A 22556-nucleotide genomic window follows, 5' to 3' on the forward strand; every position below is an offset into this window, starting at 1 on the left:
ATCTCAATATCTAAATCAGTGTTGATTTTGTTGACTAAAACTATGACGAAAATCTTTCGTCGACTACCTTTTTTCACTGACAAAATCGTAATAAAAACGAAATAAAAACTAAGCTATGATGACTGAAACTAAGACTAAATATATTGACAATTTTGACAACAAATAAAAACTAGACTAAAGTGTTAGGGAGGGACGAGTGGAGAGGAGATCTAGTAGAACTAAAAGACAAGTCATTTTATGTTTGGTTGCGCTCACGTGTTGCGTTCTGAAAATAGCATATCTACAAGCAAAATCAGCCATTATGACGCCATCAAGGCACCGGCAAAAAAACATTTTAGTCGACTAAATCAACTGTAGTTTTAGTCAACTAAAATCTTATGATATTTAGTCGACTAAAACTAGACTAACAGTAAAACATTTCAGATGACTGAAATATGAGAGGAATTTGATTCAAAAGACTGAATCAAAATTTGCCTCAAAAGACTGAATCAAAATTTGCCTCAAAAGTTTGTTTCGTAAATGTATGTCCTACTACGTCATACTAGTGTCCCACAAGTGGCAAAAATACCAGATCTACAAGCTTACAACGCATAGTGATGTGATGCTTTGTGAGCTTGTACATCTGCTATAAAAAAAAAAAATGAATAAAAAATAAAGTTAAAGTGAAATGAAGTATTTTATAAATATTGAACCAATGAAAAGTATTAACAAGAACTTGTGACTTAATGCTAACTACATTGGAACACTTTCTTTTTTCTGAAAAGTAACACTTTTGGACATACAAGGTTTCCACCCGACAGTGACGATATGTTATTCTATATCACGGACCCAGAAAGAAATGTTTAAAAAAGAACATTATTGGGATTATTGGGATCTCGTTCTCTGATCGCACCTTGTTGAACATGGTCAGTCAATAATACCCAGGTGACTGCTGGGTTACTTTAACACGGCCAACATATTTTATTAACTCAGCTGTGAATCCTGTTACAGGGAACAGTTAATTGACTAATTCTTGTTTTCACTTCATTTAGTCATTTCGTTTCCTTCAGCAAGGCACTTGAAGTCTAATTTATACTCCATAGTATGACGCTGTCACTTGCCGACAAAACCCTTGAGGCTCTGGTCGGCAAGCGACACCGTTGTGTGAATTGTATAACAGTTACAGTAAAAGCTACACAATCCGTCAGTTTTACAGTATGTCCATTGTATCCCTCTCACAACAGAAAGGTACAGGTACCAAGGTCTACATTTATCAATAGAAGAGCAATGAGACCACCGCCAACCTCTGGAGACATTTTATTCATTATCCACTTAAACCCCAGCATCCGTATTGTGGGGAAAATGTTCGCACAAAATAGCAGATCTTAGCTTGTAGATCGGCTATTCTCAGCGAAGGTACGTAATGTAGAGCAAAAAAACTCTGAAAATAAAGCCCTGAGGGACTTTGGTCAAACAAGTACATGGTTTAAGTGGTTGAGATAAGTCCCGGATTGTAGCTTTAACTCCTGCAGAGTTGCCCGGTGGCTAACACCAGAAGACTGTGGTGGTGAATGTGTGAAGAAGCAGAACATTGCTACATGAGATTTAGACAACGCCGCCATGGGCAAATGAAGGTTAACAAATGATCAGTCTATATTATTCTCTACCAGAGATTTCTATAAATTCAACAATACAGCGACACTCAAAGAGTCATTTATACGTCACTGTGTTATACCACAAAAACTAAGTATTTTCAACCGAGTACTCGAATAAAGGAAAAAAGGAAAAAAAAAGACCATATAAATGTAATATATATGTAAATGTATGTAGTACGATATTAAGCATTTGGGCTTTAAATTCAGAGTTGGAAAAACATAGTCTCGTAGTTGGTATCTAAAACAGTCCTGTCAACGAATTACCATTAAATTATGTTTTCTTTGAAAAGAACATCCTTGGTGGGACAACCTCATCACTCCTCTGTTGAAATAACAATAATAAGGAGTGACGAGTGAGTCCATATTATGCAATATGTATTTATTAGTTTTTTGGAGTCATGCTGCCAGCACGGTCTGCTTAGTTTGTTCTAATTGTCCAAGTCATCTGTATAACAGAGTTTTAAACATGTGCTGTTGCTACTCAAGCATGTTGTGACAGAAATCAACACAGGAGATCTGGTCTCTTCCTAAACAGTAAACTCACAGGTTAGTATGTCAATCAGTCCGATCTGACCTCATCCCCCCAATACTGAACACAAAGTAAATAGAAAAACAGCAGCATTGCATGTACCTTTATACCCCGATCGCCTTCTATTCCAATATAATAATAATATTAATACAATGATTAATAATATATAATAATAATAAAGTGAGTGAACCATTCTAGTTCACAATCTTTTACAATGGAAGAACCGCTCCAGAGTAAAACCTCTATCTGCTCCCTAACTGAGCAGATAGTCTCTCACCCTGGGATACAAGCTCATTGAAGCATTCTAGTGTTGTGACCTGGCTTGGATATACCAACAGAAAGTGGTTGGGTCTTTTTGTCTTGCCCTGGACTCAGCCTCTCTGCCGAAGGACCATGTCTTTGGTCTGGATCAGCTGAAGTAAACCTCTGGTCCAGTTCTGTTTGGTTTCCGGCTGGGTTATTATGACTCCTGGGTTCTGGAGAGTACTGGATTGGGTCTACTGTCTGTCTTCATCATTTTGTCCAGAGTGTTCTGAACCTCAGTCAGGACAGGAACCGTTCCGGAGCGGTTCCTCCTGTTCTCTTTCAAGCTCTGTTTTGATTGTAATGGGTTCTGATGTGTCCTGGTCCGGGGTACTCTCTGGGCTGTGCTTCCCGACAGAGAGGTGGTCTGTGGTCTGTTCTGGCAGCGTTTCAGAACTGCACGGCTCTGGGGAGTCCGGCTCTTCTTTTACTGGTGCTGTTGTAGAGAATTCCACCATTTTGATTTGTAAACCTACGAACAGGAAACCAAGAGGGGAGTTATTATCATAATAATTTTTTTTTGGGGGGGGGGCTTCTGCCTTTATTTGATAGCACAGTAGAGAGACAGGAAAAGGGCAGAAAGTCGGGGAGTGACATGCAGCAAAGGGCCACCGGGCTTGGGAATCGAACCGGGACACGCTGTCAGGCATCAGAGATTATGCCGTACGTGCCTTTGCCACTCGACTATCGTTTATTTTTTTACTTTAGTTTTTGTTAGTATCCAAAGTGGGTGGGTTTCTTTCAGTATAGTTTTTAGTGTTAAAAAAAATCAGTTTTAGTATGGATTTTATTGGTTCAGTATTGGTTTTAGCGTTTTTATCATTATTACTGCATGACACACAGTCATGTAGACATGCCAGTCTCAATGTTGTGTTCACAAATTTGACCAAATTGACAAAGACATTTTCTGTATCTATTAATTTATTTTATTTTGTAAGTACACACTATTGTTTTCGTAATTTCTATTTCAGTTAAAGGGATACTTCACTTTCAAATAAAATAAACATTAAAAAAAATTATTTAAAAAAAATGAAAGAAGTTATGGCAAAATAAAGGCCCCCTCACGCATTAGAGTGTCCTACTAATGTGTGAGGGGGCCTTTATTTTGCCATAACTTATTTTATTTTTTTTAAATACATTTTTTAAATGTTTATTTTATTTGAAAGTGAAGTATCCCTTTAACCACAGGGTTTTTTCCACACCTACTGTAGTGTTAATTTTTAATTTAGAATGTATTAGCTAAAATACATCTGGGGTCAGCAGAGAAACCAACGGGCATGGACAGCTTCCAAAAATCTTATATTCTACCATCTACTGTAACTGTAGAGACAAGTGAACCAAATGTCTGATTTTTTTATTTATTTTTGTACCACCTGAACTCTTTCTCCTTATTTGCGTGTTGTTAGACTTGCACATGGAATTTCACTTTACTGCATTTAACCACATTTTCAGAAATGTTGAAAAATATCATGTGTCCCGTTGCGCTTGAGCTTGTAGAACTGTTCGATTTTCGCCAAATGTTCACCTCCTATGACAAGTCAAGTATAGGGATGATTCAATGGTTAAGTGGTTAAATGTACGTAAAATGCTATGAAACCTTTGCTAGGAGCGTTAAGAAGCTTGACTGAGTCATAATAGTAAATGTTTCACCATATCTTCAACAGGGAATTCACCAGAGTAGTTAGTGCAGAATTCAGACTCAAGCAGTAACTAGATCACCTGAACTGGTGGCTCCTGTGCCGGGCAGGTCCATGTTGAGCTTCAGTGATTGGATGTGGGTGGTGTCGAATCCTAGCAGGACCCTGAATCTGAGGCGCTGACAGTCCTGCTCACAGCTGCTCTGTCTGCTGTCGAAGTACGACATCACCTCTGGACGGCTCAGCTTCAGTCGACTCGCCAGTGACTTAACGCATTTTTTAATTAAATGAAACATGGTCAAATACACTAGACATACACATACATGAAAATAAGAAACAGACACAGATTATGGACAATATTGACAGGAATATTGACAAGATTTTACGTTTTGGACAATTGTGATTTTGACTTCACACTGAAAAAATCTGAAATAACATTCGGTTAAAATGAAAAAATACAACCCAGCATCAACACAAAGTGTGTAATATGCCTATTGGCACATTGGGGCTTAATGTGTCAGTGTTACCTTTAGTTACTCACCATGAAGACCATGTCAAATCAACTCCTATTATTAAGCCTATCCCAAACCCTAAACCAGTTCACTTTCCCTTTGACTACAGTATATACTTATGACAGATTAGGGATCTCCATACATGGGAATAAAAAATCTCTGACAAATACAGAGATCTCCATATATGGCCATAAAAGGGACAAGGACTGACAGACGCACAGATCTCCATATATGGCCATATCTGTCACATCGGCACTGGCAGTGGCACGTAGGTGTCGAACTCTAGAGGTTCGGGCTGCATAGCGACCCGAATTTCTAGTCATTGTACATTTCACGCTTTAAGTGGGGCTTAACATGCATTTGACACATTAAGCCTAAGTGGACAGTTCTATTACACACTTTGTTGTGATACAACAGTAGGTTGCAAAACACACACACACACACACACACACACACACACACACACACACACACACACACACGCACACACACACCTCTGTCTCTTTGCGGCTGGGGTAAGGCCTCTTGTTGAAGTATTGACCTAGGAAGTACTTCCTCTCTTCTGGAGATCTCAGCTCCATGCCTGCAGGGGGCTCCAGGAGCAGGATGGTGGAGGGGGCACTACGACCATTACGTCCGGAAGTTGACACAGTCCCTCCATCCCTACAGAGGAAAATAAATGAGACCTACTGAAGAGTTGTGTCGATTTCCTGTTGACCTGGTCCGGTCTGGTGTGCAAGCTGAAACCGGCTTGATTGCATGCAGACCGACTGAACAGAGATGTGGTAGCAAGTTGACTACTTGAAACCTAACAACAAAATAGCCTATTACCAGCAACACTTCTATCACACAGCTTGTAGATCGACAATTTTCAGCGAAGAGATTTGGTGTAGAGGGAAAAAAGGAGTACCCCAGTCAACTAGGCATCAGTTTATCAGTATAGAGGGTTTAAGTGGTTAAAAGAAGCCACCTGTACTGAGAGCATCATGTTGACTTGCCGACGCCACTAAGTTGATCTTGTATTGCATTAGTAATATGCAATATGACATGATATTGTGTGTTTTGACAAGAGGAAACATGGCAGTGACTTAATGTCAAAGCAAATTATAACTGCACCAATATGGCAAAATTATTTTATTTATTATTTTAATGTTAAACTTTACAAGTGCACTACCATTCCACTGTACCCCCGCCCCCATGCTGTCTCCCTCTCAGTTTGACTCAAGAAAGAGGAAATACTATTTCTCTTATAATAATAATAATAACATGCAAACCTTGTTTCATTGGGGCTTTGTGTGTCAGGGTTCAACAGTCTCTCAGAATCCTTGACGCTCCTCGGTGCACAGCGACACCTCTGAACGTGGATGGAGATGGTCTTGCCGGTCAACTTGTCGGTGTAAACGCCCAGGCAGTACACACACTTGAACGCCGGCGTTTTCAGGATGGCGTGGATGGTGGGCAGGACGTGGTGCTGCTGCCGCAGGTGCTGCTCGTACGCCACAGGGTTCAGTGGTTTCCCTGGGCAGAATAGACAACCGTTGGGAGGCAGGGCGGGGGCAGGGGGCTTCCCGGGCTCCTCGCTGAGATGAAGATACAGCACCTGGAGGAGGAGAATAACGAAAGGATGAAGATTGGGGCTGCATCGATCGATTATTTTCTTGGCGATAATTCTATTGATTACTTATTTGATTTATCGAATTACCGTGCCGCTGCCTGACAGTGACAACATATTGAACCCCACAAAGACAGACTCCACCTTTGTCAACCCACCTTGTTCCCTCTGCTCTCTGTGATGAGAGCCAGTTCTAGTTTTTTACAGCCCAGCAGGTCTTTGGGAAGTGTAGTCTTCATGCTGAACGCAGGTACGGTCAGTCTCCCGTCATCGGTGGTCTCTAGCAGGTATTCTTTCCTGGCTCGCTGTCTGTTCTGGGGGTCTTTCAGGCTGTGTGCCGCCTCATTGTGAGCCAGCAGTTGTTTGAGAGAATAGAACATCAAAGGGCAGAACAAACACTGCAGGCCGTGGAGCAAATGTTGGAATATCCCTTTGTCGGAAAGCAGGGTTTTACAGCGCAAGCAGCGCACAAATCCACAATCGGTCCTCACCTAGGAGAGCAGAAAAACAACACATTGGAAATATAATGACATTGCATTGTTTATAAGAATGACCATATCGTGTTTTGGCCAAAGGCAAACAAAGTATTGTGTGTAAAATGAATCCCAGGTCAAATTCAAGTTAAATGTTGAAGTAAATCTTTCATTGTATTGAAAATGAGCCATGTTTTGACAATAGAGAATGCACACTCACGGACACAGACAACAAACGGTGGCTGCTGAACTGGAAATGGGTTTGAATGAGTCTTATGGTTACTGCATCTTACCCCATTTATCTTCCTAAGAACAATTCATTGAGTCAAGGGATGACTTAACTACTTTAAAGGCCTTTTCACACCTAGTAACACCTAGTAATTAATTTTGAATGAGAGGTAAGCGTTCAGGTAGGGGGGCACAGGTAATCTGACAGTCATGAGGTCAAACAGGCGCAATCCTGTGAAATTGTCTCGTTTGTGCTCATTCAAATGAGGAGCACAGTGTGACCGTGCGGATCCAAGCGAGTAGACAGACATAGCGTCACTCAAGCCTTTTTGCTGCTGCAGGGGTGGAAAACAACCTTTCGACAGTGCCACCTGCCAAGCTAGTGCTTGCACTATTAGCCTCAAACGTGCATAGAATGCGTTCAGATTGTTCCCCAGTGCAGCATCAGCAACTCTCTATCGACAGGCACTTGCACTTATAATCCATGATTTCTGTTAAACCTTGCCACTCACCTTTTGTATTACTCTGCTGCAACTGAGCTTCCACTTTGTCCTTACAACTGCTTTGCCTTGTCTATTGCCTTTAATTTTCCACTCTACATTCCCATATGCATCCTTAGACCCTTTTGTCCTGGAAGTCTTGTTAAAGTAGTGAGCATACAGTGGGCCAAGCTTGAGAAATGTATTCATAATTAATTTAATAATTAATTCCAACAAAGCGGTGCTGAAGAGATTTTAAATATGGAATTCTATGTAACTTAGTCAACTTGCAAAAAAACACTATCCAACAGCTCGTGTTTCTTTTGCAGTGCTGTTGCTGGTTGGACTGTAAGCACAGGAAGAACTGGATAGAGCTGTCGACCAAGAGCTCAAACAACCAAATTGATGAGTCTAAAAAAAAACGTTTTGACTGTTATCTCCAACGACCCACACTTAGATAGCTGTAAATACACGATTTGTACTCTAGCTTACCAGGTATTGGCTCTTGGTCACTAGTTGCTTAGCCTCCGAGTTTTCATTGATCGATGCTAATGAGCTTTTCTGCCCGACGACAGCCTGCGTTTGTCCAGGTTGTTGGGGAATGGTGACCATGATCGATTGTTTGTTGATGTTTGTGGTGGTGACTGCAGTTTGAATGGGAACAGCGACCAGAGTGTAGGTTGGCACACCATTTAACTGTAAGCACAAATAAACACAACACAAAAATAGTTATACAAGAAGCAGGGCGAGAGATGGCACGAGGAGACTAGTCATATTATTGTCAATTAACCACATAAAACTGTAAGTAAAACATTATTCTGTATGATAGAGTATGTCAATACAATATAACTAACACATCTGTGGTGGTTGAAGTTGGTCTCCCTGCTCTTCTGTTGAGAAATCTATATCCTATGGTCGGTCGGATAGGACCACTACTGGTTGACAAGAGATATTGCATTAGATTCAAAGGGAAATATCTCGTCTTCCCAAATATGCTCGACGTTATGGCTCAACAGTAAAGAAAATGGCCCACGTGCGGGGGGCCCGGGTTAGAATCCCGGAGAGGACATGAAAGTTACGGATTACACCTTTAAGCCTTATTTCATGCTATCCAAAATTCCACAAATAGCAAAAATAGACGATCTACAGTATAAGCTCACAATGCATTGCGAAGCATTGTGAGATCTGCTATTTTAGCTTTTTGTGAAAATGTGGGGACATTTTCGGTCTATAATGACCAAAATAGGGACACCAGGTTGAAATTGAAATGTGTGTTTTTTTCCTATCAAAAGGGGATGTATCGAATGCAAAGGATGAATTTCCCAACAGGGATCAATACAGTAAAACTAAACTTTTCCCTCCTAGAGATACACACCTATGCATTATATCAAGAGAGGTCAGAGCATAGACAGTACAATACTGTGTCAATTTATCTCAGGGTTGAAAAATGGAGCATGGACATTTTGGCCAAGTGGTCATCCTCTGGACTTCATGAAGGCACACACAAACTTCCATGGCCAATCTAGTAGCCAGCCAGTAGTTTTTGAAATATGTTGTTTTGGGACCAAACTGGAAAATCAGCTTGAACAATGTTGAAAGTCAGTTTTTGACGGCAAGCAACACTGTCCTACTCTGGCGTATAAATTAGACCAGTGGTTCACAAAGCTAAATGATTGATAGCTAGGATGTAGTGATGCGCAGGTCGGGTTTTCTCATGACCCGCCCCGCCACGGAACCCAACCCGCCTCAACCCGCCCCGCGAACCCCGCGAGGTCGTACCTATAATTCTGTAAAATCATGGTTAGAAAATAATCCCCAAGTATATTCAAACTGTTTTATTGTTATTATTCTTATTCTTATTAGGAATAAAGACAAAACAAGAGCATGTGATTTATTTTAATTGTTTGCGTGTGAGAGTGGCTGACCCGCTCACCCGCAGCCCGCATAATTGCCTCTGAAATTCTGACTCGACCCACCCGTGCCGCGGGTTGACCCGCGGGTCCCGCGGGTTACGGGTCAACCCGCGCATCACTACTAGGATGCAAATGGAACCTTTACAGGTCTGTAAATGTGGAGTTTTGGAACATTTGGAACCAAATTTGGTTCCATTTGTACACTCTCAGAGTTAAGGGGGTCCAGGGCCTAAAAATATAAACGTTTGAGAACGAGCCCCATCGGTAGAGGTTGAGCTTTACCTGGTTTCCAGTTGGTACGAGTCTGACATTAGACTGCGAGGACATCAGCTGTCCACCAGCTGTCAACACAGGCTGAGAAGCGTTCACCTGCAAACACAGGAGGCACACATGTTTTAATCCAAATAAGACAAGAGTAATTACCGTAAATTTCGGACTATAAGCCGCGACTTTTTTCCCATTTTTCGACCCTGCGGCTTATATAACGGTGCGGCTTATCTATGGATTTTTACAGCTAGCGGCCACTAGGGGACCTAAATTAAATTAAACATTAAAACACCCGCGGCTTATAGTCCAGTGCAGCTTATATATGTACAAATCATTCAATTTAGCTGCTGCGGCTTATACTCAGGTGCGGCTTATAGTGCGAAAATTACGGTAGATTTAACCTTCAGACACACTGAGGAATACATCTGTTTTTTTACACATACATAATGATCTGTATGGAAATAATTTGTACATATCTGTATGAATGTGTATGCATTTCATACAAAACACACGTTTTCTATGACGTTCTCTATGTATGAAATGTGTTATGCAAATACTTTGACATGATATTGCCAAAATATGATAATAATGATGCTGAGCTCTCCAAAATGACAAACGCAAACCCGAATGGGCCTGTGAAATTTGTTCTGAGATCCGATTTGTTCTGAGATATTACAGACCCGCCCCAGACTGTTTATGGTATTATATGGACCCGACAAACCTACTGTAATTAAAATGACATTCTACCAGTAGATGGCAGTTATAGACTACTCCATAATGGAATCTAGCAGCTACGGAGCAGCCTACAATAAGAGACAATTAAATTGCATATTTTGACCTCGATCAAGAAGGAAAGGAATCCATGATTGTGCATGGTGCGTGCACCTTTGATTCCATGAAGTACAGTCTCATGCGCTCCAAGTCACTGAACTCAGTTGGCATCCTGGCACGCGGCATGCACAGCTAAATCCCCCCCCCCCCTAATTTTGTGCTGCAATAATCTGATCCTGGGTCAGTCTAATCTTCACGCAGCACTTCATGCTTTTCTCTCCTGATCAGCACTGCATTCACTCGCGTATTACACATAATGATAACAAGAGCTGGGACCCAAGCTAATATAATCTGACCCGACCGGACCCAACTGACCATAATAAAACACAGACCCGAACCTGTGCGGGTCTTGGGTATGGTTGGGTAATTGTAGTTCAGGCAGACCCGTGAATACCTCTTTAATCCTACTATAAATTTAAGGAACCTGTCTGATCTGCTATTTTCTCCTCAGTGGGTTGAGCAATTGATCTGATCTTCCACACGGGCATTGACCATTAGCACATGTAGACACTGACGGAGCACGTTTTTCACTTCCCCCAAATTTAAGCTCTTGACGCTGGGTGGACTTAGCTTCGGGGCTACAGCTTACACACACACAACGCCACACAAAGAACACATCAGTGCTACAAAGTTAAAGGACTTTGATTTAGCGCCCGTGTCCACAGACATCATTTTATAGGCTGTGGGCCGCTTAGGATGAAACGGGATGAATACAGCAGCGCTCCTCTACAAAGCTGTAACTATGCATACCGAGTGCATAACCCAAAAGCTGGCATATAGTTTGGGCGAGCACAATCCCCAGGTATGGACAAGTACATATTTAAGAGTATACTGTATATATTTAGAGTTTTGCTCACCTTCCCTCCAACAGCCAGAAATTGGCTAGGTCCCACAGTCCCCATAGAGGAACTTTTAACCTGGGCGAACATATAATTCTGGCTGGGTTCCACAGCAACCCCAGTAGCATCTTTGACCTGTGCAAGCATCACACCAAGATTGGTCTTGGTCCCAGTCAGTAAGGTGTGGGTGACACCACCAGACTTCAATCGTTGAGCTTGCTGACTCATCACTGTAGGCTGGCTGTGGTTAACCTGGGGTTAACCGTCTCAAATCACTCAACATGTACATCACTTGTTAAGCCTAGTTCAGACCAAAGATTTGCGATGAGACAAGAAACTTGCAACCCACTTGCAACTGAATTCCCAAAACTGTGGCTTGCAACATTATAAAACAATGGACAATCCACTTCCCTCCGGGCAAAAGAGCAGACAGGACCGTCCCTCCCGGGTATGGGAACTACATGATGTCAATTGTGTTATGTCTTGCATTGTTTTCCTCAACACTACATGGTTTAAGTGTGTTGTGATGCAATTTGGGACCTCAGTGATCTGATTTTGGTAAAGTGTTCCTGCAGGATATGGGAATGTAACAGTTGCAAATCAAAATATGACCATGACGTATGATATGATGGCCCTTCACCCCTACCTTGCCAATGTTTAAGGTGACTCCTGAGGGCAGGACAACCTGACGAGGAGAAGCTTCAGTACAGTATAGTGAATAACCTCCGTGCGATGGCAACGTTTGTGAGTTCACCTGTTTGTAGAGGTGCAACAGTTAATTGATCTATTTTAGATTATTATTATTCAAATAAAATAAAACTCGATAGCATAATCTCAAAAACAATTATGGATAGCTGCAGCCCTACCTGTTTGCCTTGCATTCCAGGCTGCAGCAGCAGCTGGAAGGGCGTACCCGTCGGGCTTGGAAGCGTGGCTGTTGCCGTGGAAGCTGTGTTCGGATTGGCCAGAAGGATCCGTTGTCCTCCCGTCGTGGAGCACACCAGCGCCGTGGTTTGAGGGGGCGTGGCTAACAGGACTGTACCCTGAGACGGGACGAGCTTTCCATTCGGAGGGGGAGGGTGAGCTTTAGCTGCTGCCTTACTGGAAACCATGGACACTACCTGCTGCATGGCACGGGGCGCCAGAGTGGGTAGCCGGGTATTCTGGGAAGATTTGAAGTCACCATGAAATATCAGCCTGAATCATTCAATGAGTTGCTGCATTGATATTAGTTAGTTAGTTATTAACAGTTAACACATTAACACATTTTTAAAAAGCAATATAAAAAAATCTAATCATGTGGATCTCGGGATCCACAGGGGAACGGTGTGCCTCCAATGTGGATCTTGGACTTCATGTGGCCAACCTGTGACAACAGCCACGGAGCCACCTATGACGTAAGTGGTCTATGTATGACATGTCATACGTTATGATGACATTTGAAATTTGGCCAAGGTTTCAGCCCGATCAGAGCCCCTTGACTTCCACTATAAAATGAAATATACATTTTATCAAGTATAAAACGTAACGTAAGAAAACAGCCTACTGGCATTGTGCACAAGACAGTTGGCACTGATCTAGAGGTTTGTGAGATTAGCTCCGGACACACATACACACAGACCCTCCTCTACACGGCTCACCTTTGAGGAGCCACACAGTAAAGATAAATTAAATCAATAAGTAAAGTCAAGAGTAGAAGCCAGCTCATCGTACATAATATTTGTATAGGTGTATTTCAAGCAGACTCCATGAGACAGGCCTTTACCGTAGTGCTGCTCTTCATGCTGATCATGTGCTCCACCAGCATGGGGCTGATGTGAGTGTTGAGTTCTGAGTGTTTGTCTGAACTCAGCAGGTGGTACAGGAGATGTTCTGACGTCTCCGCTGGCATCTCACACCCACGGCAGAAGAACTTCGACTGGGCCCCGGGCCTCTTGGCCGCGGCAGTGGAGGTCCCTAGACAAACAAAAGAACCGTACACGTGTTTAGTATAGATGTAAACTCTGAGGACGGGACTCATTTATCTTGGTTATTTTCATTGTTAGCCTCAGTTAGCAGTTTCACCTCCTTGTTTGTTGCTGGCGGTTGCAGAGCGTATACCATAGTAGCTCTTCAGTAGTGCCTCACAGTGGGTGACCAGGACATGCTTCCTCATGGCATACAGCAGGCTGTCATGGAAACCACATGTAGTGCACGAGTACTTGTCCCCACAGACCCCTGGCAAGAACACACGCTCACCAATCTGGGAGCAGAACACACAGAATCAGACAGCATTGAATCAAAACCAACCCCGGTCCACAGGCATCTCCTGGTTTTCTATCCAACCAGGTAGTTAAATGAATACTCCACGGTCAAATTCGTCAACTGAAGTAAATTTGTGACATTGCGTCGACAACTGCAAAAACTTTAAGCACTTTCCCTCAGCAGGGCCAGACGGTTCTGAGCACAGTAAGTAACCATTCCAATGGCATTTCATGTTGCAAATTGTGTCCGTTCCTGGAGATTTTCAGTGCGGTTTCATAACAGTGTTTAACACAGCTGTAACCTGCAGGAGGGATGACTTACATACATACATACATTGAACAGTTAACAGGCACTAGGGGAACACAGTAAACACGTTATCAGTAGTTAAGTATTCAGCCATTCAGATCAGATAAATAAATGAAAGACACACACATCTCTTTCTTACGAGATCTTTTGATATTTCCAAAACCCAGGGTTTCTTTTTTTTGCAATCACAGTTGACATGCTCTGCTGCCTTTCAAATATAGCTGTGTAATCTTGTTTGACATGTGATTACTTTTCAGTTTTGTTTTACTGTGTTCCTAACTTGTTTAGTCCTAATTGCATTTGTTGTCATCACTGTAGTTTTTTCCATTGACACAACTCCACAATTGTGGAAAAGCAATAATAATAATGTATACGATTTAAAAAGTCACAATTAATTAATCATAGAGGCTCAGGGTAATCTTGTGGGGAATAAAATGCCTACATGGATGTGTGAAAGTGGGACGGGTGGTCACCCTAACTGAATCTCAACCAGCCCACCTGTGTGTTGGGCGTATTGCTGCTGATGATGGTGCTGCTAATGGTGCTGCTGCTAATGCTGCTGCTGCTCTTTTCGGTGTTGGCGCCCCCTGGAGTCTGGGGGTGGAACAGCCTGGTATGGCATTTGACGAGGGCTGAGTGGGAGACGTAGGAGCAGTGGGAGCAGCCAGACAGGGAGGCCAGTTTGCTCTCCTCCTCATGACAGCGCGTCACGTGACTCTTGAAGGAGTACCAGGAGCGCGTGGAAAACCAGCACAGAGAGCAGCACAGGGTCTCGGTGCGGTACCACCACTACAGTAAGACAGAAGAGAGAGTTTAAGGTTCAGAAGAGAGGGAGTTCCTTCCAACGCGCATCAAACAGTTAACGGCAGGTCCGGTGCATCACAAGAGCACGAGAGCAAGAACACATCAGCAGACAAAGGGAATGAAGCACTGGAGCAGCACGGACTATTAAATGCCTTTTTATTCATAAGGTGCTAGATAACGTTTCGATGCCGCCTGGCAACGTTAGTCATCGATATCTAGCACCTTATAAATAAAAAGTGTTTACGGTTCCTCACAGATGCACTGTACGCAAACCTCCTCATACCAGCTTGATGTCAAGTTTGTAGGGAAAATGTTATATCCGAATTACACCAAAGGTGTTCAAAACAACAGGATTGATTGGTTGTTCCATCATTTATGCATATATACATATCATCTACTGTATGTGTTTGTACTGGGTGTGTGTTGAGTGTGTGCAAGCGCCGTACATGTGTGTGTGTGTGTGTGTGTGTGTGTGTGTGTGTGTGTGTGTGTGTGTGTGTGTGTGTGTGTGTGTGTGTGTGTGTGTGTGTGTGTGTGTGAGAGTGAGTGAGTGAGTGAGTGAGTGAGTGAGTAAGTGTGCGTATATGTGTGTGTGAGAGTGAGAGTGTGAGTGAGTGAGTGAGTGAGTGAGTGAGTGAGTGAGTGAGTGAGTGTGTGTGTGTGTGTGTGTGTGTAAGTGCACGTATATGTGTGTGTGTGAGAGAGTGAGAGTGAGAGTGAGTGAGTGAGTGAGTGAGTGAGTGAGTGAGTGAGTGAGTGAGTGAGTGAGTGAGTGAGTGTGTGTGTGTGTGAACCAATTACACATCAACAAACACATATTTTTTTTATCAACAATCTGGGTGTTATTGGTTATTTCACATTTTTGGATTAATCTAAGTAATTCATTCAGACAATAGAATTATGTTAAAATGAGGTAAAAAGCACAAAATCATGGTAAAGGCTCACCACAAGTTATCTGAACCCAAACCGACATATAGAAATTGCTTAATATGTACACCCAGTGGTAAAAAATATAATTTGTCAATTTATAATATGAAACCAACACAAGCGTAAAGCTTTTGGTGTAGCACATTAGAAACGTTTGCAAGATACATCAATAAACCGATTATTCTATAATAAACTATAATTTGATTACTTTCATGTGGATAGATGAATGGTTAATGCCCTAGTGTATGTACCTTCCTCCTCCTCTTAGAGCGATACGAGTCAGTGAGGTCTTCCCACTCTGTGTTATAACTGAGCTCACCAGCATCAAAACGCTTCATCTCCTAGAGAGAGAGAGAGAAAGAGAGAGAGAATAGGAGAAGGAGAGAGGAAAGGGAGAGGTTGAGAGAGGTTAATGATTTGATGACATGCTGCCTGACAAAGAATGGAATTTCCATCAAATTTAACACAAGCTGAATGCATTACTGTTGCTATTATTCTTCTGTTGAAGTGGGGATGTGTTTTCACCCCATTCATGTCGTTAGTTTGTTAGCAAAATAACTTGATAACAGGTGGGTGGATTTTCATGAAACTTGGTGGGAATGATCCTACCAAGTGTGATGGCTAGCGAGAGATGATTCGCTTTTGGGTCAAAACGCTAAAGCGATCTGCTATCGCAACCCCACACAAAGCCGAAGCAATATTGTTACAAACCTCAAAAAACAGGATCACAATAGTAGTTATAGCAGCAGTAGTAGCAGTAGCAGTAGTAGTAATAGTAGTAGTAGTAGTAGTATTTGTCGTAGTAATAGTAATCGTAGTTGTAATAGTAGAAGCTGCAGCAGTGGTAGCAGTAGTTTTAGTAGTAGTAATAACTGTAGCAGCAGTAGTTTTAGTAATTGTGGCAGTAGTGTCATAGTAATAGTGTAGTAGTAGTAGTAGTAGTAGTAGTAATAGAGTACCTTCCATAGATCCTGGCAGGAGTCCAGTCCTATATCAGTAAGGATCTCCTTGACTCTCTTCCTGGACGTTCTGATGCATTCCAGCTTCTGGACTGGTAACTGGTACATGGCTGCAGGATTACAGGTTAAAAGTCACAGTGAGTCTACATTATACTGTAAGTCATAATAATATGCATGCATTGGGATATGGAGGGGGAGGTAACTATTCACTTATGGATCACAATTTTGTATTCATAATTTCAAAAGGGAGAGATACCCCCACACTGCCACTTGCACGTTATATATATTGATTTTTATTGATGCAACAACAGCGTTTTGGTCATAGACCTTCCTCAGGTTTGATTCAATCAATCAGGCTGACAACATCACTAAATACATTTCAGACAGGTATAGACATCCAATCAGAAACCAATATGTGATAATCAAAACACAGCTTGTGCTGACAATGGTCACGTCACGTGACCTTAAACTAAAGGTACAGTACACAAGTGCCTCTGATATCCTAATGCATCATTGAAAATACAAAATAACAATAATACAGGGATAAAAATGTCACGCCACATAAATACAAGAAAGTCAAAACTACAATACAAAATATTCTCTTGAACTTGCAAGTGGCAGTGTGCGGGTAGCTCTCCGTTTTGATCTCATACTGTTTGTCACGTGCGGAAGTCTTTTTCACCTGTATTTATAATTTGAAATAGCCATAATGACAGAATATTTTCTTTGTCTGCATATTAGGGCATGTTTATGTTAAAAGCTGGTAAAACGATGCCGAAACAACACAATGAACAACACTGCATTCCATAAGTCTCAAAAAAGTTAACCAGAATGGAACAATTTAATCATCTCAATCTGAGCCCAAGAATCAATATAATATTGTATCAGGAAAATCCCTGATGATTCCTGCCCCAAGTGGGTTCAAAAACCACAACATTATAAGGCGTGGTGAAAAGAGATCTCTTTATTACTGGATCACAGGTGGACCACGATGAGAGATGAGGTTGGTTTGGGGGAGATTGACAGTGACAGAGATGTCTCAATTAACTGCACACTGGATTTAAACCACTTTTTAATGAAGTTTGTCAACATGACATGGGATTTCCTCATGATACTGGAGCTGATTTTTGGCCCCACAGAAGTGCTTTAAGGACGGCTGTGTACAAAGATATCTTGAAAACTGCTGGCTGGATTGCCATGGAATTTGCTGTGCACTTTCATGCCCCTGGGTCCTCAGAGGACAAATGCTTATAACCAAACCCATCCAAAATACAATTGGCCTAAATATCAAATCAAACAAAGATACATGATGAGCTACACATTTCATCAAAAATATAATTAACACTTAAGTTAATAGGCTATAGCTTTTAAATGTATTAGGAGATCTACCAGGTTACAGACTGATGCACTTATTAAAACAGATGTATTACATATTTTGGACTAAAGTCTTCTCTGAAGACCAACTAGCCAATCAGAGCGCGACGGTCCCTTCGGGCTATGGGATTTTCCCCATATTCCATAATAACACAGCTAAGCTAACTAGTAACAACAGGGTAACAATAACAAGCTAATGTAATCAGACTCCTCTCCCACAACAACCATAACAGTTAAACCAGCTATAACTAGTTAACTAAACAAACACACAACCACTGACAAATGTACTAGTTAGTCTCAAAGACAAGCACAACTTTAAACTAGAGTGAGTTAACATCTTTCAGCAACAGGGCTGTGTATGCGTGAAAAGAAAAACTGTGGGAGAGACAGTGTGTGTGTGTGTGTGTGTGTGTGTGTGTGTGTGTGTGTGTGTGTGTGTGTGTGTGTGTGTGTGTGTGTGTATGTATTTCAAATGTGTGGGAGAGAGAGAGAGAGAGTGCATGACAGAGAGCATATATACCGTACATGGTACAGTATAATGCCGCCCTCAGCTGTGTGTGTGTGTGTGTGTGTGTGTGTGTGTGTGTGTGTGTGTGTGTGTGTGACTGACTGCGTGCCCGTGCGTCCCTCCTCTCCTCGGCTCTCTTTTTCACCAATCCGGCGCGAGAAGCGGAGCCGCTCCGGCGTCACCGAGGGGCGCGCGCGTCCAAAAGCTGTTTCCAACACACACTCCTGGTTTCCAGCTCAATTAAGCCTCGCGCGACACCGGCGACAGAGTGGCGGCGCGGCTCCAGAAGCACCGAGACGTCTGTTTGTGCTGGTTCACCAGCAGCATCACCAGAGAGCCAGAGCACTCTCTTTTTACAGGGCAATATGGCGGACAGGAAGTGAGGAAGTGACGTCAGAGGCTATAGTTTGTCAGAGCACGGACGGGGGCTGTTCTGGCCAATCAGGGGCCAGTTGCCATGGCTACTGATGGAGATTGGCAGGGGCTGATGATGTGGGGAGCAGTTGGGGATGGAGTCGACACACCTGTTGAGCCACTGGAACACCTATGCACACACACACACACACACACACACACACACACACACACACACACACACACACACACACACACACACACACACACACACACACACACACACACACACACACACACACAAACACACACACACACACACACACACACACACACACACACACACACACACACACATACATACACACACGCTCTCGCGCGCACACACACACACACACACACACACACACACACACACACACACACACACACACACACACACACACACACTGTGGTACAGTGGTCAGTAATGTAAAGGTCAAACACTTGTCAGTCAACAGACCGAGAGAGGGGGCAGATGCTGGGATGGAGAGAGAAAGAGACAGACAGACAGACAGACAGACAGACAGTACTTTGTGAGTGTGAGTGTGAGTGTGAGTGTGAGTGTGAGTGTGAGTGTGAGTATGTGTATGTGTATGTGTATGTGTATGTGTATGTGTGAGTGTGAGTGTGAGTGTGTGTGTGTGCGTGTGCGTGTGCGTGTGAGGGGGAGAAGATGAGGAGAGGAAGTAAGAGAAACATAGATTTGGGAGTCAGGGATGAAAGAGAGATGGTGGGACTGAAGAAAGAAGGGAGAAAGACACTTGAGGAGGAGGTAAATGGAGAGAAGAGAGAGACGACAGGGGGAGGACACCGAAAGAAAGTTAGATGATGGAGGGGGAGAAACAGAGAAGTTCATGTTTGTGTGTATGCAAGGTGGGAGGGAGACAGAAAAGAGAGAAGAGGGGTATATGGAGAATGAACCCATGGCCATGTCACACTGAACCGCCAATACTGAATTATACATGCTACGAAACATCTGTGAAGATCAGCTCGCTCACGTCCTGTCTGTCTGTCTGTCTGTCTGTCTATATGTCCTTACTCCTTGTATCACTTCTTGTTGCCTATTTTAGAGCGGTACCAGCCGCTCCAACAAGTGACCCAGTGTGTTTGTCCATGTGTCTGTAGGTATGAGCACGGCAGCAACAACAGCTGCAGCTGATTGCAACACAAAGATGCAACCAGTCACAGTTGCACTATACAGGATACAGTGCAAGTGCAACACATGCGCCACTTAAAGACATGCACTCACACACTCAGGCTGGCTCTCACACACACACACACACACACACACACACACACACACACACACACACACACACACACACACACACACACACACACACACACACACACACACACACACACAAACTAAAGTTAAATTGTATATCTTTTGTGAGTGTCAAATGTTTCACAACACCCACTCCATGAATTTCACCCCCGTAAGCCTTTTATAAACATATTTTCTATTGAAAGTTGACAGGGACGTGTTTCCCGCGAAAATGACGTCATCCGGCCGGAAAACGGAAACGGAAATGCACCGGTTTCCTGTTTGGCCAGGAACTACCGCACCGATTTCCGCGCTAATAACAAAAAGGAATCTCTCACTGTTTTTAAGAGATTATAAGATTTGAAGATGGAAAAACAACAGCAAAAGAAAACACAGCACACAGTAACTAATGCTCCACTGGCTAAGAGAAACGTTCCGCAGATAGTATAAAACAATTAAAAGAACGCTTTTTGAAACGCTTCCGTCTTCCGGTGAAAACAAATGGAATTCTGGGTAATGCAGGCATCCACTACAGGTCTGCAATGACGGTAGTGACCAGCAGAGGTTGCTAAAAATCGTTATTTGTGGACCTGCATTGTATTACTTTAAGTAACAGTGATTCACGAGTACAGACCACGCCTTCAAACCAAACATTGTTTAACATTCTTTATTTAGAAAAGAAGGAGATGGACCTGTCAGGAAAGGAATTGGTTATGCATGGCTTAGGAGATGGAGGGAAGGAAGGGAAGGGAAGGAAGGTGGGAAGGGAGGGAGGCTTTAGGGGTGGGGATGTAGGAGTGGAGATGGAGGAGGAGATGATGTGTAGACAGGGAGGTGATGAGGAAGGGGGTGAGGATGAGGGAGTGAAGACAAGGGGTACGATTTATCTAGTGAGGAGGGTAAGTGAAGGATGTAAGGTGTGAGGATGGTGAGAGGATGGCTAGGGTGAGGTGAGCTGGAGGGAGTGAGAACATGGAAGGGGAGGTGGGGATGAAGGGGCATGTGAAGCCTGGATAAGGGGCGCAAATGGGAGTGTGGGACGGAGGGTGTCGTAGCCCTGGGGAGGGATGAAGGACGGGGCCCAGTGGGGGCGCGGCCCTGGGGGAGGGAAGGGCGAAGCCCTGGTGGGGGAGGAAGGGCATAGCCCTGGTGGGGGAGGAAGGGCGTGCGAAGCCCTGAGGGGGGAGGCATAACCATGTGGCTCCAGGGGGGGTGGAGACCTGAGTATTTGGCTTAGGGTCTGAGGAGATAGGCGTCCGTCTTGGCAGTAATCTGTGGACGCACCATCACTCGAGACCCCGTCTGGAACCTGAAGACTAGGACAGATCGGAGAGTACAGAAGAAAGGGTAGGGAGGGAGGGGTGCGAAGAACAATGCACGAATGGCAGGCGGACCTGGCAGGTTTAAATACCCTCACTTATTGGTAGAAGGGGTGGAGTTCAGGGTGAAGAGCGATTAGTTACCATGGCATCGGTGCCACTGTGAGTGGCAAGGGTGGAGCTATGATCAGTTACCGTGGCAGATAAGTCGAGGGAGGAGTTGGCTCGGTTACCATGGTGATCGATCAAGCTTGTAACCTAGAGAGTGAGCTAGGAATGGAAATAGATCATGGGAGTAGAGTGAGGGGCAAGGTTAGTACTGTAACAATCTCATTGTTTGAAGGCGTAGTCTTCCTCCTGAACATACATTGTACCAACTCCATCTAAAAAGTAACTACAGTGGGTAAAAAGTAATCAAAATGGGTTTAAATATTTAAAAGTAAATATTGAGTAAAAATACTTAAAATGTTATTTATTTTCCCTAGATGCTAGATGCAGATATATGTTGGTTACTTGTTTACACGTTATGATAGCGATACATACTGTTTAGTTGTCCACTATGTTATTTAGATAGCATGTTAAGCACCTTAACGTCCATATGTATATCATGCACAGTATAAGTATAACATGCACAGTATACATACATTGCTGCTATGCTCAGGCACCTTAGTTTGTTATTATCTCAGGTACTTTGTAAATATGTAGATAACTTGTCTGGCCTTCTGTTGCTCTCTTGTTTTGATCTCCTTCCCACTTGCCCCCCACCCCTCTTCTTCTCCCCCCCCCCCCCCCCCCCCTCTTCTTTCTATGGAAATTAACGTTGCGATGGGGGAACGATGTACAAAAACGAATTTCACCCACTTTTTTACCTTGTAAACCTGTGATGTGACAATAAAACTGATTCTGATTCTGATTCTGATTCTGATGTTGTTTGGACAGATGTCACCACCATTGTTTTATAGCAGCTCACCAACTTGTTATCTCTCTCTGTCTGTCTGTCTGTCTGTCTGTCTGTCTGTCTGTCTGTCTGTCTGTCTATCTATCTGTCTGTCTGTCTGTCTGTCTGTCTGTCTGTTTGTCTGAGTGCCTGCCTGCCTGTCTGTCTTTCTATGCATGTATGTAGACATCCATCCGTCCGTCCGTCCGTCTGTCTATCTAATGTTTTTAAAACACCAGTCAAAAAGCAGCATATATC

General features: G+C 43.1%; 1 protein-coding gene across 2 annotated transcripts; it reads right to left on the reverse strand.

The window, feature by feature from the left end:
* Positions 1-901: 901 nt before the first annotated feature.
* On the reverse strand, positions 902-18733 carry adnp2a (ADNP homeobox 2a). Of its 2 annotated transcripts, XM_080426034.1 has the most exons (16): positions 18482-18733; positions 16498-16607; positions 15790-15879; positions 14306-14596; positions 13322-13499; positions 13023-13213; positions 12124-12420; positions 11904-11942; positions 11276-11509; positions 9603-9689; positions 7900-8103; positions 6386-6718; positions 5890-6215; positions 5110-5278; positions 4186-4369; positions 902-2938 (listed from the first exon to the last, which is right to left on the reverse strand). In XM_080426034.1, the coding sequence occupies exons 2-16, from the start codon at positions 16603-16605 to the stop codon at positions 2703-2705; spliced, it is 2967 nt and encodes a 988-aa protein (XP_080282160.1). In that variant the 5' UTR covers positions 16606-16607; positions 18482-18733; the 3' UTR covers positions 902-2702. The 2 variants fall into 2 exon arrangements, with proteins under 2 accessions (XP_080282160.1, XP_080282161.1); XM_080426035.1 differs by lacking the exon at positions 11276-11509 and having other exon boundaries at positions 11904-12011.
* Between the last annotated feature and the right edge of the window lie 3823 nt (positions 18734-22556).

Source organism: Gymnoscopelus braueri (genome assembly GCF_963280865.1).
Source record: "Gymnoscopelus braueri genome assembly, chromosome: 4".
Lineage (NCBI taxonomy): Eukaryota > Metazoa > Chordata > Actinopteri > Myctophiformes > Myctophidae > Gymnoscopelus > Gymnoscopelus braueri.

Excerpts from the sequence above, each read along its gene's own strand:
- adnp2a (XM_080426034.1), bottom strand. The coding sequence starts at position 16,605 with ATGTACCAGTTACCAGTCCAGAAGCTGGAATGCATCAGAACGTCCAGG. Across the intron at positions 9,690-11,275 it reads TTCTGGCTGTTGGAGGGAAG|GTGAACGCTTCTCAGCCTGT; the intron begins GTGAGCAAAACT and ends CTGTGTTTGCAG. Across the intron at positions 4,370-5,109 it reads CCAGCCGCAAAGAGACAGAG|TCACTGGCGAGTCGACTGAA; the intron begins GTGTGTGTGTGC and ends AAATGCGTTAAG.